Here is a 14,303-nt window from a genome sequence, read left to right as displayed (position 1 = left end):
GTTCATACCCAGCAAAGATTTTCCTTTAAAAAGAAATCATCTGTTTAGGGTCTTCTAGCTACCTAAAAGCCAGTTGCCATTGAGTTGATTCTGCCTTACGGTGACCCCAAGTGTGTCAGAGTAGAACTGTGCTCCACAGGGTTTTCAATGACTAGTTTTTGGAAGTAGATCACTAGGCCTTTCTTCCAAGGTGCCACTTGGTGGACCTAAACCTCCAATCTTTCAGTTAGCAGCTGAGCACGTTAACTGTTTGCACCACCCAGGGACTCCATATATTAAGGGAACCTCTGTTTAATGCAGACAGTAGGTCAGATGAGGGTACCGCCAGGAAAGGCTTTGTGAGGAGGAGGTCGGGTGAGCCTAGGCAGAGTCAAACCATCACCCAAAAGAGGGACAGTGACCTCACCACCTGCCACAAGCCAGCGACTCCTCTTCTTGGAGAAGAAGGTCATCTCCTGGCCAGCTTTCCTTTTGTATTGGTTCTTAAAAGCAGTTGGCTGAGGACATTTTTTTTTTAATTAGTAAATAATAGGGAAAAGGAAAAGAAACTATCTGCTAAACGTCAACTCTTGAAGGTCTGGGATTGCCATGAAATACACACTAATCAATGTCCACTGCCAAGTACTGTCAGAGCTGGAGCAATGCTGATGTGCTCTAATCCCGGCTCAATCTTCTTCTAGTGGGGTGACTTCTAAGTAAGTCAAGTAACTTCTGGGTCTCAGTTTCCATCCCTGTAACATAACCCTATTTCACAGGTTTTATCATAAGAATCAAATGAGATAATGTATGCAAAAGCTACACTGTACCACACAAACGTGAGCTATTATTGTGATCGTTCTTTGAGTCCAGTTTTTAGAAGTCAAATTCTATAAGGAAATTAAATCTGTAATACTGTACCAAGGTTATCTATTATAAATTTATGCATAACAAATTTTAAATGTTTCGAAGATTAAATAAGACAATGTTAGTGGTAAAGCATAAGGTGCAGCATAGGTATATGATAAATGTTGGTTCCTTCATCCCATTCCTCTCCCTTCCCTCTGTCAAAGCATTCCATAAGCCCTAAAAGCCAATTCAGACTTGTCTTAGTTACCTAGTGCTGCTCTAACACAAACACCACATGCATTCCTCTTTCTTTCTGCAGCCCCACTTTGAGGTAACTACCTGAGATCATACTGCAGGAGTGAGATTTGCTTTAAAATAATGGGTGAGGTTAATAACTGAAAAGTGGTGAAAAGTGATGAAGCTGGGTAATGGGCACATGAAGAGTATTTACAATATTTCTCTCTACTTTTATGTTTGTTTGAGAATGTCCATGATAAAAAGTGGCATTATCTTTTTCTTTTTTTTTTACCATACTCCACTGAGAAGAATGAGCGTATTGGACTCAGCTATCACCCTATCACAACACATCTATCTTGGTATCCTTGTCTCCTTCCTTAGCATCACACAGGAAGGCACCGATACTATCACGTGTGTTCTGGATCCCATCAGGTCATGTCTCCTGAGAGACCCTGCTCCTGAAGACATCCTTTCTCTCTACCAAATCTTTCATCTCACTCCCTGTTGATTCGTCCCCATCTTCCTTTAGCACACTCATGCTTCTTCATCTTAAAAACAGCCCTTCACTTGACTGCACTGTCCTTTTGCAACTTTACATTTTTCATATTTTTAAAAAACCTGCATGAACTAAAAAGTGGCTTAATGAAAACAAGTTCAAAAACATTATTTGCTTTTTTGACTTAAAGTCTGGCTTTTTTCAACTAATTTGTGAAAGAAGTATAATTTTATCATCAGAGAATATTTATGCTGGAAGGGATACTTCATTCTTCCAGGCTCTCATTTGAATAGGTGAAGAGGCTGGGGTCCCAGACAATAAACACAACTTTGCCTAGATTGAACCTGCAGGTTACCTTCTAAAGTGAGATGAAAACCCAGGTCTTTTAGCTACTGCTTGTCTCCTGAATATGATCAAATAAAATTCCAAGTATAATTCAAACGCGGGAAGAAAATCCCTCTGCATCCTTTGTATTTTTCCCAGCAGAGTACCATATAGACTTAAGAAAGAACTGCATTTCTTCCTACCAGTTGCCGCTGCGTCACAGATCACCAGGCCTTTTTCCTAAGGCGCCTCTGGGTAGGTTCCAACTGCCAATCTTTCACTTATTAGTCAAGCCTTAACCGATTATGCCACACAGGGACTCCTGTATTTCTTTTTACCAGTTAAGAAATTAAAAGAAAAAAACAACAGGCATGCCAGAGGGGGCAGTGGTAGCTCACTGACAGAACTCACATCTTCCATGACAGAGGCCTTGTTCCATTTCTTTCAATATGCCTCATGCACAGCCACCACCTGTCCCTGGAGCCTTGCATGCTGCTATGATGCTGGGCAGGTTTCAGCTGGGCTTCCAGGCCAGCCTAAGACAGACTAAGAAGAAAGGCCTGATCATCTACTTCCGAAACACCAACCAGTGAACATCCTACAGATCACATCTGTCCATGGGGCTGCCATGAGCTGGGGCACTCCACTGCAGCTAACAAGGCAAACCAGAGGGGTTTGGGGTGTGTGCAGGGAGAAGGAAGGCTGTAGTGGAGGTGGTTATCAATTCCCAGAAGTGTCCCACCGAAAGGAGCCATCAGCTTCACTCAGGCAGTGTGGTGTAACACAAAGTGCACAGGCTTTGAAGTCACACTGCAGGACAAATCCCAGAGAAACCACTACCTGTTATTTAACCTTAGAAAACCTCAGTTGACTTATGTATAAAACGTAGCAACCAGCTGCCTGTAGTAACGAAGGAGGCAGCAAAGGCGGGGTAGCGATCCTCCCAAGGAGGCTTAAACCTAGATGTGTCTCTCTCAGAGTCCCCTAGGGACAGCCCCTCAGCCTTCCGCATTTGATCTTTGCAACGCTCGGCCCTGGCTCTCCGGGGTAAATGGAGACCGCAGGGAAGTGACATTTCTCTTCCCTACCGGGAAGCCTCAAAACCAACATATCTGACAAGGCTACTGCAACACCAACAGGAGTCCAAGGCTCGAGACGTGGACCTATACTTTGCCCCCGAAGCAGGGTTCCCGGGGTTGACCTACAGCCAGGAGCCCGCACAAAGTGCTGAGTCACGGGGAGGCGGGCCCGACGCAGTCACATGGTGGGGGTTGTATCACAACAAGTGCGCGGCGTGCAGCGCCCAGGCCCGCGCCCTTCCTCCCGCGACGGACCTGCCCTCCGAGCATGCTCAGCTCGGGCGCGCGAACGCAAGGCATCCCCAGTTGCCAGGCTCCACAGTCCGAGTTTTCCGGGCCGCCCTGGAGGCGGGGCTTACAGCGGTCCCGGGTGCCGACAGGCGAGGTTGCAGTACCTGGAGCGCCTCTAGGCAAGCGTGGATTGGGGCGGCCTGCAGAGCGAGTACTTAACTTTTTCTGCGGAAGAAATGACCAGAGAATCCTTTGTCCATGGCGTTAGGGAGACCTGATTCTGCCAGATATGGGCGTCAAGTTTCACCTTCAGCAATCGTTTAGCCCTAATTGACTGTCCTCTAGAAACTTACTCCCAAAGCTGGAAACCCAGTCGGAGGGTGCAGTCTGCAGAATGAAATTGGGAAGTAGACTCACAAATTCAAAACACCGTTAAACACAGTGGAAATGACTGTTGTTGAATATTATTTCTTTTGACCCTTGTTATCGTTGCTGTTTTCCTTGTAGCAAAAGTCGCTAAAATGCATGGCTTAAATTTGACGTGACTGTCGGGTAGTGCCACTATGCCTGCACCCGACTGGGATTGTCCAGAGTCCAGGGGCAGTCGCTTGAGTTGCTGGTTCAGAGTTTGGGGGTAGAGAGGGAAAGGCTCCCTTCTGTGAGTGTGAATCAGAATCTGGAGCAAAGTAACTTAAAAAAAAATTAAGTGTTAAATTTTACAATGTTCACTACCACGTAGGGCTTTTGCTAGACTGGAATTTAGTCTACGACTGAAACGCCCATGCACCCGTTTCTCACTAAAATGAAGCAGACGCTTTCAAGAGACCAGCCTCATGGTATTGTTAAGGAAATATAGCAGGCGTACGGGAAAAGTGTACACTTTGTAAAGTATAAGGATCTACACCAGCGCTGTTGAATAAAATAGAATGTGAGCGATATATATCATCTTAAGTTTTCCAGTAGCTGCTTTTAAAACCTGAAAAGAAATAGGTGAATTCATTTAAATAACAACTTATTTAACCCAACGTATATTTAAAATTTAAGCATGCAATCCAAAGTAAAATTATTAATGAGCTATTTATATTATTTTTTCATACTAGGTCTTCAAAATCTTGCAGGCATATTACACTCATAGGACATCTCAATATGGACACTAAATTTTCATTGGAAACACTATCTGTATTACAATTTCATAAAATTTACAGTTGACAAAGCAGATTCATATACCCAATTTGTTCCAAATTTACTTAAAAGTTTTCTGATAACTGAATGGAATGTCAATCATGACATTTAAATTGACTAAAATGAAATAAAGCTAAAAATTCAGTTTCTCTGTCATGTTAGCAACATTTCAAGTGCTCAATAGTGGCTGATGACTATCACCCTAACAGTGCAGGTCTATATAAACATGAGATGTGATTATTAGAATAACGAAATTGTCCTTTGGCTGCCTTGCTTGCTAGTGAAACAATAACCATCATGTCTCCACCCAACTACCTGCTTTCCACAGGGAAGCTAACATTTATTAAGTTCCTACTGTACACCAAGTACTTTTCTAGGACTGAAGGTACCAAACACGTAAATCATCTCTACCCCAGAGAAACTTACTGTCTAGTTTGGAGATGTGTTTTAAATATTCTATCACAATGTTCGGAGCCCTAGTGGCATAGTGGCTAAGAGCTTGGCTGCTAACCAAAAGGTCAGCAGTTCAAATCCACCAGCTGCTCCTTGGAAGTCCTATGGGGCAGTTCTACTCTGACCTATATAGGGTTGATATGAGTTGGAATCAACTCAACAGCACACAACAACAACAATCACAATGTACAAATGATGGGTGGAGGCATGTATAAATGCAACTTGAACACCAAACCCAAAACCCACTGCCATTGAGTCGATTCTGACTCATAGCGACCCTATAGGAGAGAGTAGAACTGCCCAGTGAGTTTCCAAGGAGAGCCTGGTGGATTTGAACTGCCCACCTCTTGGTTAGCAGGCACAGTACTTAACCACTATGCCACCAGGGTTTCCAAGTTGGATACAGAGAGGGGTAAATGGGACTTAAAGGATGAATAGGAGTATGTTAGGTGGAGAATTGCAGGCAGACAAAATGGTGTGTCAGGGCAGAAAGCCTGAACCACACAGGTTTGGTGGGGAGGGTATGACCTACTCGGAGCAGTAGCTGAGGCTGTTGAGGTCGGCTTCGGACAAATTAGAAATGGCTTTGTGTGTCAAGCCAACAGGCTTGGTTTTTATCCTGTCTGAGCACTGAGGACTGAAATGTCTCCTGAGCTTCAAATCCCACTCCCACTCCCCTCCACACACACATACACACAACCCACTGTGGAAATGACAGCCAGACCTGTGGAAATCACGGCCAAGTCCTGTGACAGGTACACTCAGTACAGAGGGTGTAGGGAAAGAGACTCCCACTATCATATGTTCATTCAGCAATTAATAAGTGCTTGCTAAATGTTGACCCTGTAGTGTGAGGAAAAGAGGCACAAGAAGGACAACTGTCTAACCTTGGTACCTGTATGATCTCACCGCTGTCACTTTTCCCCTGGCCTGCCATGTCATCATTCTGTCAACGTATATTTATTGGACAATTATTTGGGGGCAAGGTATGTCCTTCCTTCTTTTCCCTACCAGGATAGGGCCAACCCTAGTTGTTCTTGCTATCTTCTGCCCCCATGGTAAGAGTCCACAAGAACATCATGAGTACCACTTTCATCATTAAATGGATGAAACTTAAGCTTAGATGGAGGATAAATTTTTGGAAGTGGTTCCTTCAAATGGTCCACCTTGATATGTTGACAAAGTCCCTTTTGTTGCAACGGTTGGGATATGCAACATCCAGAAAGCACATGCCATCAAGTAGTTAAAGAATACACACATCGTTATAATTATACATGTCTAAACACTTGGAGACAAATTGATTCCTCTTAATAACCGGGTTAATTTATCCAGTATCTATTGTGTGCACATGGGCCTTGTGCACATCCTTACAACGTTAATCTCATTTCATATAATGGGGAAATAACTTGCCCAACGTCGCACAATCAATATGTGTTGGAGCCAGGAGTTGAACAGGTGTTTCATTTGACTCAGTTTAATATTTTTCTCACCCTACCCTTTTGCTTTCACCACGGTTTTATACATGTGAAGCTCTTCTCACCTAAAAAATAACGTGGTGAATTCTTCGGTCAATCTTTCTTCCCCAACCTGCAGTTTATATTGGATTAAAAAAAAATTTGATTAGGCAAAAAGAATTCTTACACATCGTATTTCCTTAAAGTGAGGCCGACCTCACTCCCCCGCCCCCCTCCCGACCCCGCCCTAACCACTCCTGCGCACGCCCCCTCCGCAGCCCCCTTTGAAGTCCCTCCAGGGCGCTCAGCCACGCCTCCTCCCCTGCACCGCCTCCCTTCCCCGCCCCGCGTCCGTGGCCTATAAAATCCGGAGCGACGGATCGCACCGGGAGCGGCGAGCGACCGAGCGGAGAGGCGGACTGGGCATGCTCCGCGGCGGCGCAGGTTTTGGTCACAAGTAGGAAGAAGCCAGTGCACGACACCGGTACAGAGAAGCGGGAGCCGCTGCCGCAGCGCGACCGTGGGATCCGTCGCCGCCACCTGGGAGCAGGAGCAGAGCGGGAGACGGCGCAGGCCAAGGACGAGGCCGCCGGGACAGGAGCCTCCCAGCCTGTCCTCCAGTCTTCTGCCTCTGTGTCCGCGCGGTGCGCCGGACCCCTGGGTCCGTCACCTGGGCGGCGGGGAGTCCCGCGCCGGGGACCAGGAGCGGACGAGACCCTTCCTCCATCGGCTGCGGCCCGAGGGCGCCTCCACGGGACGGAACAGCCTCTGCCGTCATCTCCTACGAGTGGCTGAGTGTCCGGCGAGCGACCGGCGCCCCGCGCCCGGAACGAGCAGCAGCGGTCAGAGGAGGAGGAGGAGGAGGAAGGGGCGGCCATGGGGCTGCTGTCCCAAGGCTCGCCTCTGAGCTGGGAGGAGACCAAGCGCCACGCGGACCACGTGCGGCGGCACGGGATCCTCCAGTTTCTGCACATCTACCACGCCGTCAAGGACCGGCACAAGGACGTACTCAAGTGGGGCGATGAGGTGAGCGTCCGCGGCCCCCGCCCCGTCCGGAGCCCCTGCCACCAGTCCACCCCGCGCCGCCTTTGTTCGTCGAGGCCTGGGCCACCTCCCCCGGGCCCTAAGTCTGCCCGCGTCCCGCACGGCTCCCCGAGGGTCCCCGGCGCTTCCCGGTGCCGGGCGCGCAGCCCCTGTCCTCGCCCGGCCTTGTGGAGGGTCAGACCTCCCTCCCTTTCTCCCTTATTCATTCATTCATTTGGGTCTTCTTTGGTTGACAAATGTGAATTGGGCGCTGGGAGGGCGTAAGCATGAAAAAGTGACATTTGGTGCTGGAGTAGTTTTCAGGCTGGTTCATCTGCCGGCCGTCTTTTGCAATTCATTCTCTTGTTCCAAAACTCGCTTTTGCGATTAACATAAAAGGGGCTAAGTTGTCCTAGAAGGCTCATTGCTGGTTAGGAATCAGGTGTTCAGGATGTTCGCTTCTGCCCCACCTGATCCGGGTGTCTTCCTCTTAAACCTCTCCAAATTCTTCTCGTCACTCCTACACATACGCACACACACACACTATAGGTATAAATTGAAGTATGGTTTCAGTTTTCCTAAAGGAGTGGGTGAGGAGAGGGAGCTTTCCTGATTCTGTTTAATCCTAAATGGGAACGCTTAGAGCTTCAAAATCGGGATTTATTAGTGCCTTTCCGTGGCGTAGTTCTTGGCGTCTGAACTTTAAAAAAAAACATCATTTCCACATGTGTACATCCTTGAGGTGAAATGTCTCCGGATTCTCAGTATGTTGGAACTGTTGTTAATTGGAATGGTCTGGAAAGCATCGTCTCCTGTTAAATTTAAAGTTTTGTCTACCAAAGCTTTTTGTGCCCTCCCCTCCCGTTTTAAAAAGTCACATGTGTTTGTATTGCCAAACTTAACCCATTGACTTCCAGGCAATTCCAACTAACAGCAACCCTATGGGATAGAATAGAACTGTCCCATAGGGTTTTCAAGGTTGTAATCTTTATGGAAACAGATTGCCACTGCTTTCTCCCTCCCAGTGGCTGATGGGTTCAAACCACCCAGCCTTTCAGTTAGCAGCCTAGTGCTTAACCACGGTGCCATCAGAGCTCCTTCACAAGTGTGTAGAGTGTAGGTAATTAAGTGATTTCTTGGGAAGTGCTTGCTGCCACTGGTGTAAGTAATTCTACTGGTCAGCATTGTGATCACTCTGTGATCAAGGTGCTACACCTGTGCAGAATATCTTCTCGGAAAAAGTTTTTTCTTTCTAAGATTGGAAGATCTGCCTTCTACAGCTGCAGGACTTGTGCTGTTTTAAATTGTTACATGCTGTCCAGTCAGTTCCAACTCACAGCGACCCTATGTACAACAGAACAAAACACTGCCTAGTGCTGTCATCCTCAGAGTCATTGCTATGTTTGAGCCCGTTATTGCAGCCACTGTGTCAGCCCATCTCGTTGAGGGTCTTCCTCTTTTTCCCTGACCCTCTACTTTCTCAAGCATGATGTCTTTCTCCAGGGATTGGTCCTTCCTGATAACATGTACAAAGTATGTGAGATCAAGTCTCACCATCCGTGCTGCTGGCTGTACTTCTTCCAAGACAGATTTGTTCATTCTTCTGGCAGTCCATGGTATAGTCAGTGTTCTTCACCAAAACCATAATTCAAAGACATCAATTCTTCGGTCTACCTTATTCATTGTCCAGCTTTTTCCATGCATATGAGACAATTGAAAATGCCATGGCTTCTATCAGGCACACTGTAGTAGTCCTCAAAGTGACATCTTTGCTTTTTAACACTTTAAAGAGGTCTTTTGCAGCAGATTTGCCCAATGCAATATGTCCTTTGATTTCTTGACTGCTGCTTCCAAGGATATTGATTGTGGATCCAAATAAAATGAAATCTTTGACTACTTCAGTCTTTTCTCTGTTTATCATGGTGTTGTTTATTGGTCCAGTTGTGAGGATTTTTATTTTCTTTATGTTGAGGTGTACTTCATACTGAAGGCTGTGATCCTTGGTAAGTGCTTCCAGTCCTCTTCCTTTCAGCAAGCAAGGCTGTGTCATCTACATATCACAGATTGTTAGTCTTTCTCCAGTCCTGATGCCCTGTTCTTCATATAGTCCAGCTTCTTGGCTTATTTGCCCAGCATACAGATTAAGTATGATGAAAGGATACAACCGTGACATACACCCTTTCTGATTTTAAACCATGCAGTATCCCCTTGTTCTATTTGGTCTGTGTAGAGGTTCTGCATGAGCACAATTAAGGGTTCTGGAATTCCCATTCTTCGCAATATTACCCATAGTTTATGTTTTTAAATTAGAAAAGTATAATTACTAGTAAATCTCCATTCCTGAAATAAGTGGTTTGTCACAATAGTTTGGACAGAAAAGGGTGATGTGTTTGGTGATGATTTCTCAGTTTTAGTTTAACTAAACTTAAGTTCATTGTTTCTTCAAACATCTGAAATTTTATATATTCATTTGTATATTGTCTGTCACTCACAAAAATGTAAGCCCCTGAGGGGCAGGGGTATTTGTACCTTTCTTTTTTTTTTTAATAGCTTACTATTCCTCCTTTTCCCTCCAGCCATTAGGCACTACTAATCTACTTTTGTCTCTACGCATTTCCCTATTTTAGATAAGTAAGATCGTAAAATATTTGTTCTTTTGTGCTTAGCTTATTTCGCTTAGCGTAATATTTTCAAAGTTCATCCATGTCCTAGCATATATCAGAATTTCATTTCTCTTTATGGCTGTATGTATATATCATATTTTCTTTATTCATCCATTGATGGACTCAGTAGTTTCCACCTTTTGGCTGTTGTGAATAGTGCGGCTGTAAATATTGGTGTACAAGTATCTGCGTTTCTGCTTTCAATTCTTTCAGGTATATAACTAGCAATGGAATTGGTGAATCATATAGTAATTCTAAGCTTAACTTTTGGAGGAATTGCCAAACTTTTCCACAGCAACTGCACCATTTACATACCTACTAGCAATAGATAAATGTTTAAATTTTTCAACATCTTTGCCAAAACTTATTTTCCATTGGCTGTTGTGCATCTTTTTTACCCCTTTCACTAGAACCTAGACTAGTGCCTGGTACAGGAGACATCAAGCAAGTACTCATGGAATGATGAAATGAGTGAACTGCTGTTTAAGTAAAAAAAAAAAAAAGTATATATATATATATATATTTTTTTTTACTGTTTAAAGTAACTAATAATTAGCCCTGCTAGAGAATTAAAAGTTAGAATTTCATTTGTGCCTGTTTCGATATTTAACTAGGTCTGCCTAAAAAAACAAAAACAAAGGCAGTTAACGTCTTCAGTAGTAATTGTCCGAGACCCTGCTATAGGGTTGCTGTGAGTCGGAACTCTACGGCTGTGGGTTTGGTTTTTTGGTTTTACTGTCATCGGGAGACTTGGCCGCACAGTGGGAACACAGCAACTTACTGTAGAGACGGCTCCTACCTCCCCTGCAGGCCTCCTCCTATCCATCTTTGGCCCATTTGCTGTATTCACACAGGATTCTCCAGGATTCCTTATTCTTTCTTCCTCTTTAAAAATGTTTTCCTCCATTTCTCCTATTGGTAAAAAGGGCATTTTAGTGATATAAAAATTACCCATTTTATTTAAGTGACTTTTCTATTTGTTAAGTAAACTGAAGTGGGTAAGAGATGAAGAATAGGACCTTGGAGTATGTACTGTCCCCAATTTTAGCAGACTGTGGCAGAGAGGGTTACTAATAGGTTTAGGCCTTTTTCCCTTTCTTAAAGGGGAATGGAGAAGAGTGGCGATAATGCAGACTTGTATTACGCTTCTCAAGGGGAAAATTGGACTTGTCATTTCATTCAAGTAACAGCCCTCCTTGAAAACACCATACTGATCATATCTGTTGAGTATTCGACTCCTGCGTTGTTCAAGACCTTCGTAAGTTGGCTGGACTAGCAAGTTGGCTGAACTAGTGCTGCTCTTACATTAAAACGTGTTAAAGATGTTCTCTGAAAAGTTCGTCAGTAACTATTGAGAATAGATCTTTAAATTTCTTGTGACAGATATTTGGTGTCATAAATGAAATACAAAGCTATAAATTGATTTTTCTCAGCTTGATTTAAGGGATGCTTCTTCTGTTTCAGCACCATTTTACTTTTTATGATCTGTCCTCCCTATCCTCCTAGGTTTTTTTTTTTTCTTTCTAAAGTCTGCCCTCCCCTTTACTATTTTTCCATCAACAAATCAATGTCCTGTAGAGTGAGGCATTACTGTTTAACAAAAACCACAGATACGAAAGTTATCTTGGATTTAAAAAAAAAACCTATTGTTTTAAATTCAGGTTCAAGTGTGTCCTTGGGTGAAGTATAGAATTTTCAAGAAGAATAACATATTCCTCCTGGAAGTGTTTATAATCTAGTTGGAAATAAGCACCGGACACAACGGGAAGAATTCAGGTTATAGATACTGCCCAGTTAGTTACAAAAAAAGCTCCACTCATCTCTTCCTCTGGAATGGCCCTGGTCTCTCCTCCAGGGTTCTCAGGCCCATCCTTGACCTGTGAGATGCGTGGTCTTTTTCTCATTGTGTACTGGTACCTCTGCATCCAGAATGGGTAGATAGAAGGTGTGATCTCGAGGAGAGGGGGAGTCCCTCTCACACATAAATATTTGCCAGTGCCTGTAACTATTCCTCCAGCATCACGTCAAAGTAATCACCCTTTTATGTTACTGAGCATTGTTTTTCGAACTGCAGTTGGTGATTCATTAGTGTGTTGAGAAATGGATTTAGAAGATTCCAATCAGGAGTTTTAAAAAAACCTGAAATGAATTAAAATGAAGAGTATCAGTTCATGTTCATAGTAAGAATTTTAAGTAGAAACTTTTGAGTTATTTATTTGAGATGGTGTGTATTAAGTCTCATGTAAATTATTTCTTACTGTGTGTTGCAGTCAAAAGGAGTTTGAAAGCCACAATCTTAGATTTATCATGGAAGGCTTCCTTGATGAGGTGAGCCTGGTGAAGACAGAGAGAGAGAACTCAAGGGTTAGCGCTAATCTTTGTAGTAGTGGGAATTCACTGTTGCACGTACTGAATAGAAGTCTGAAGATACGTCTGGAGGGCAGCGAACAAGCTTGTATGTATGCCAAAGCCTTGGGAAATAGCTGAGAAAGGTGGCTGAACAGATAAAAGTAGAGAAGGGTGTGGTGGGTGGTGTGACCCCTGGAGATCAAGGATGGCCTTGTTAGACAGTAGTGTTTTAGAAATGGTATGTTGGACCGTGTATGCTAGTGTGATACTGAAATACTGTTTTTCCTGGGAAGTTCTGGTGTTGCATTTACAGGGCCATGAACTTAAGTTAAAAAAGAAAGAATGAGCCTTAAGACTATGGTCATAGGTATACTTGGAAGGAGACCCTGCCACTTTAGAAAGGTTAAGCCCTACTTTCTCGAACAGTATTTATCTCTTTTGCACCAGAAAGAACTCTAGATTTGGAGTTTGACTTGTGTTCTAGTCCAAGGCCTGCCAAACTTGTCATGTGATCTCAAGCCTATTTCTTCATTTGGAAAATGGGGGTTGGATTCTTTCTGATCCCTTCTAGCTTTTACAATTTGAGTCCATAAGATTATTAATCATGTGCATATTTTAAACCAGAAAATGTTGCTCTTTGAAGTTCACCTGGAGATAATCTTTAGTCTGCTGAGTAAGGAAAAGGCTGCCACCAATCACTATGGTAGAAATGGATTGTGTTATAAAGCAAGTGTACACTGGGTTTTTGAAACTCAGAAGAGTTTTCCTGTGAGCGCTTTATAAATAGGTAGATTCCCAGATCAACCTACAGATGCCTTTTTGCCCTTAATATGACAGACAGGTCCTATCCCTACCCACCATTTATTATTATGTTGTTTCTGTGGGAAAATAGAAGTTCTAACTCTTACGTGCCAGGAAAATAGCTCATTTTGCCCCAGGGCTGCAGGGGGGCATGTGAGATGGATGTTCCCAGGTGCTCTTTTGCCTACTAAGCATTTTGTATAAACAAAAAAGAAAGCACTTCTCACTTGACAGCTCACACACAACTCTTCAGGTACAGGTTTTGTTTATAACTTGGGATGCACGCACTAAAAGACATATCTAGGAAATCTGTGACGTAAATGGAATGATAAATGTGACTCTTTATTTTTTTTCCATGTAATTACTCCAGTGTTAGCTACTTACCAGGCCTTTTCAGCTAGCAGAGACACTATCAGAATTGAAATCTGCCTGACTTTTTTTTTTTTGACTTCAGGTACATTTCTTAGACATATTATGCTAGGGGTTGGTCAATTTGGATTATTTACAATGTATGAGATTTCATCAAATCTCCTTTTGCAGAGTTCAAACTGTACAGGTTATAGAGGTGTCAGAAAACAACATTTAAAAGCAGATTAAAAAAAAAGTATAATTAAAAAAAATTTTTTTAGTTCAGGGCAGTAGTTCTCAAAGGCAAGAAGGTAAATTGTCCCCTAGTTTGCATAAGAGTTCATGTGAACTTTGAGAGGAAAACACAGTGTGCTTTTAATACTCGAGTGTGTTCTTACGCATAAAACCAGTAAAACTGAGATGGGATTTAATAAGGACTAGTGTTTCATCTATTGAGTTTAAACTACAAATTCATCTGTGCTAGATTAAGAATGCTTAAATGACTATTTAGAAAACTCATAGCTTGTTAATAAATAAGCTTGTGACTCTATAACAAAAATGATATAGTTTTGAGCAGTAAATCTAGAATGAACAAAAGCATAGGCATTTAAGTCTAATTGAAGGTTCAGTGTAGCTTTGGATAAATTGCTTAATCTCGCTTAACCTCAGTTTCGTGATCTGTAAAATGGAGATAATAGCACCTTCCTTTTTATGGGTATTAAGATGGTGTGAGATGTTAGAGAAATGGTTTGCACAGTACCTAGCCTTTTAAGTAAAAGCTCATAAGTGGTAGCTTAAAATGTTTTTCTTGGAAATTGTAAAATATCCAGTATATCTC

The 14,303-nt window shown here is 43.2% G+C and overlaps 1 protein-coding gene across 2 annotated transcripts in view; it reads left to right on the top strand.

Moving 5' to 3' along the window:
• Nucleotides 1-6,660: 6,660 nt before the first annotated feature.
• Nucleotides 6,661-14,303, top strand: part of GCLC (glutamate-cysteine ligase catalytic subunit) — a 51,228-nt gene continuing 43,585 nt past the window's right edge. For both annotated transcript variants that reach the window (XM_064287455.1, XM_010587031.3), the window contains exon 1: nt 6,661-7,307. In XM_064287455.1, coding sequence (XP_064143525.1) covers nt 7,158-7,307 — 150 coding nt within the window. In that variant the 5' untranslated portion in view covers nt 6,661-7,157. The remainder of the gene's footprint in view (nt 7,308-14,303) is intronic.

The sequence above is a fragment of the Loxodonta africana genome, chromosome 1, assembly GCF_030014295.1.
Source record: "Loxodonta africana isolate mLoxAfr1 chromosome 1, mLoxAfr1.hap2, whole genome shotgun sequence".
In the NCBI taxonomy this organism is placed as follows: Eukaryota; Metazoa; Chordata; class Mammalia; order Proboscidea; family Elephantidae; genus Loxodonta; species Loxodonta africana.
Note: the sequence above shows the minus strand (reverse complement) of the source record. Positions and strands in the feature narration are given on the sequence as shown.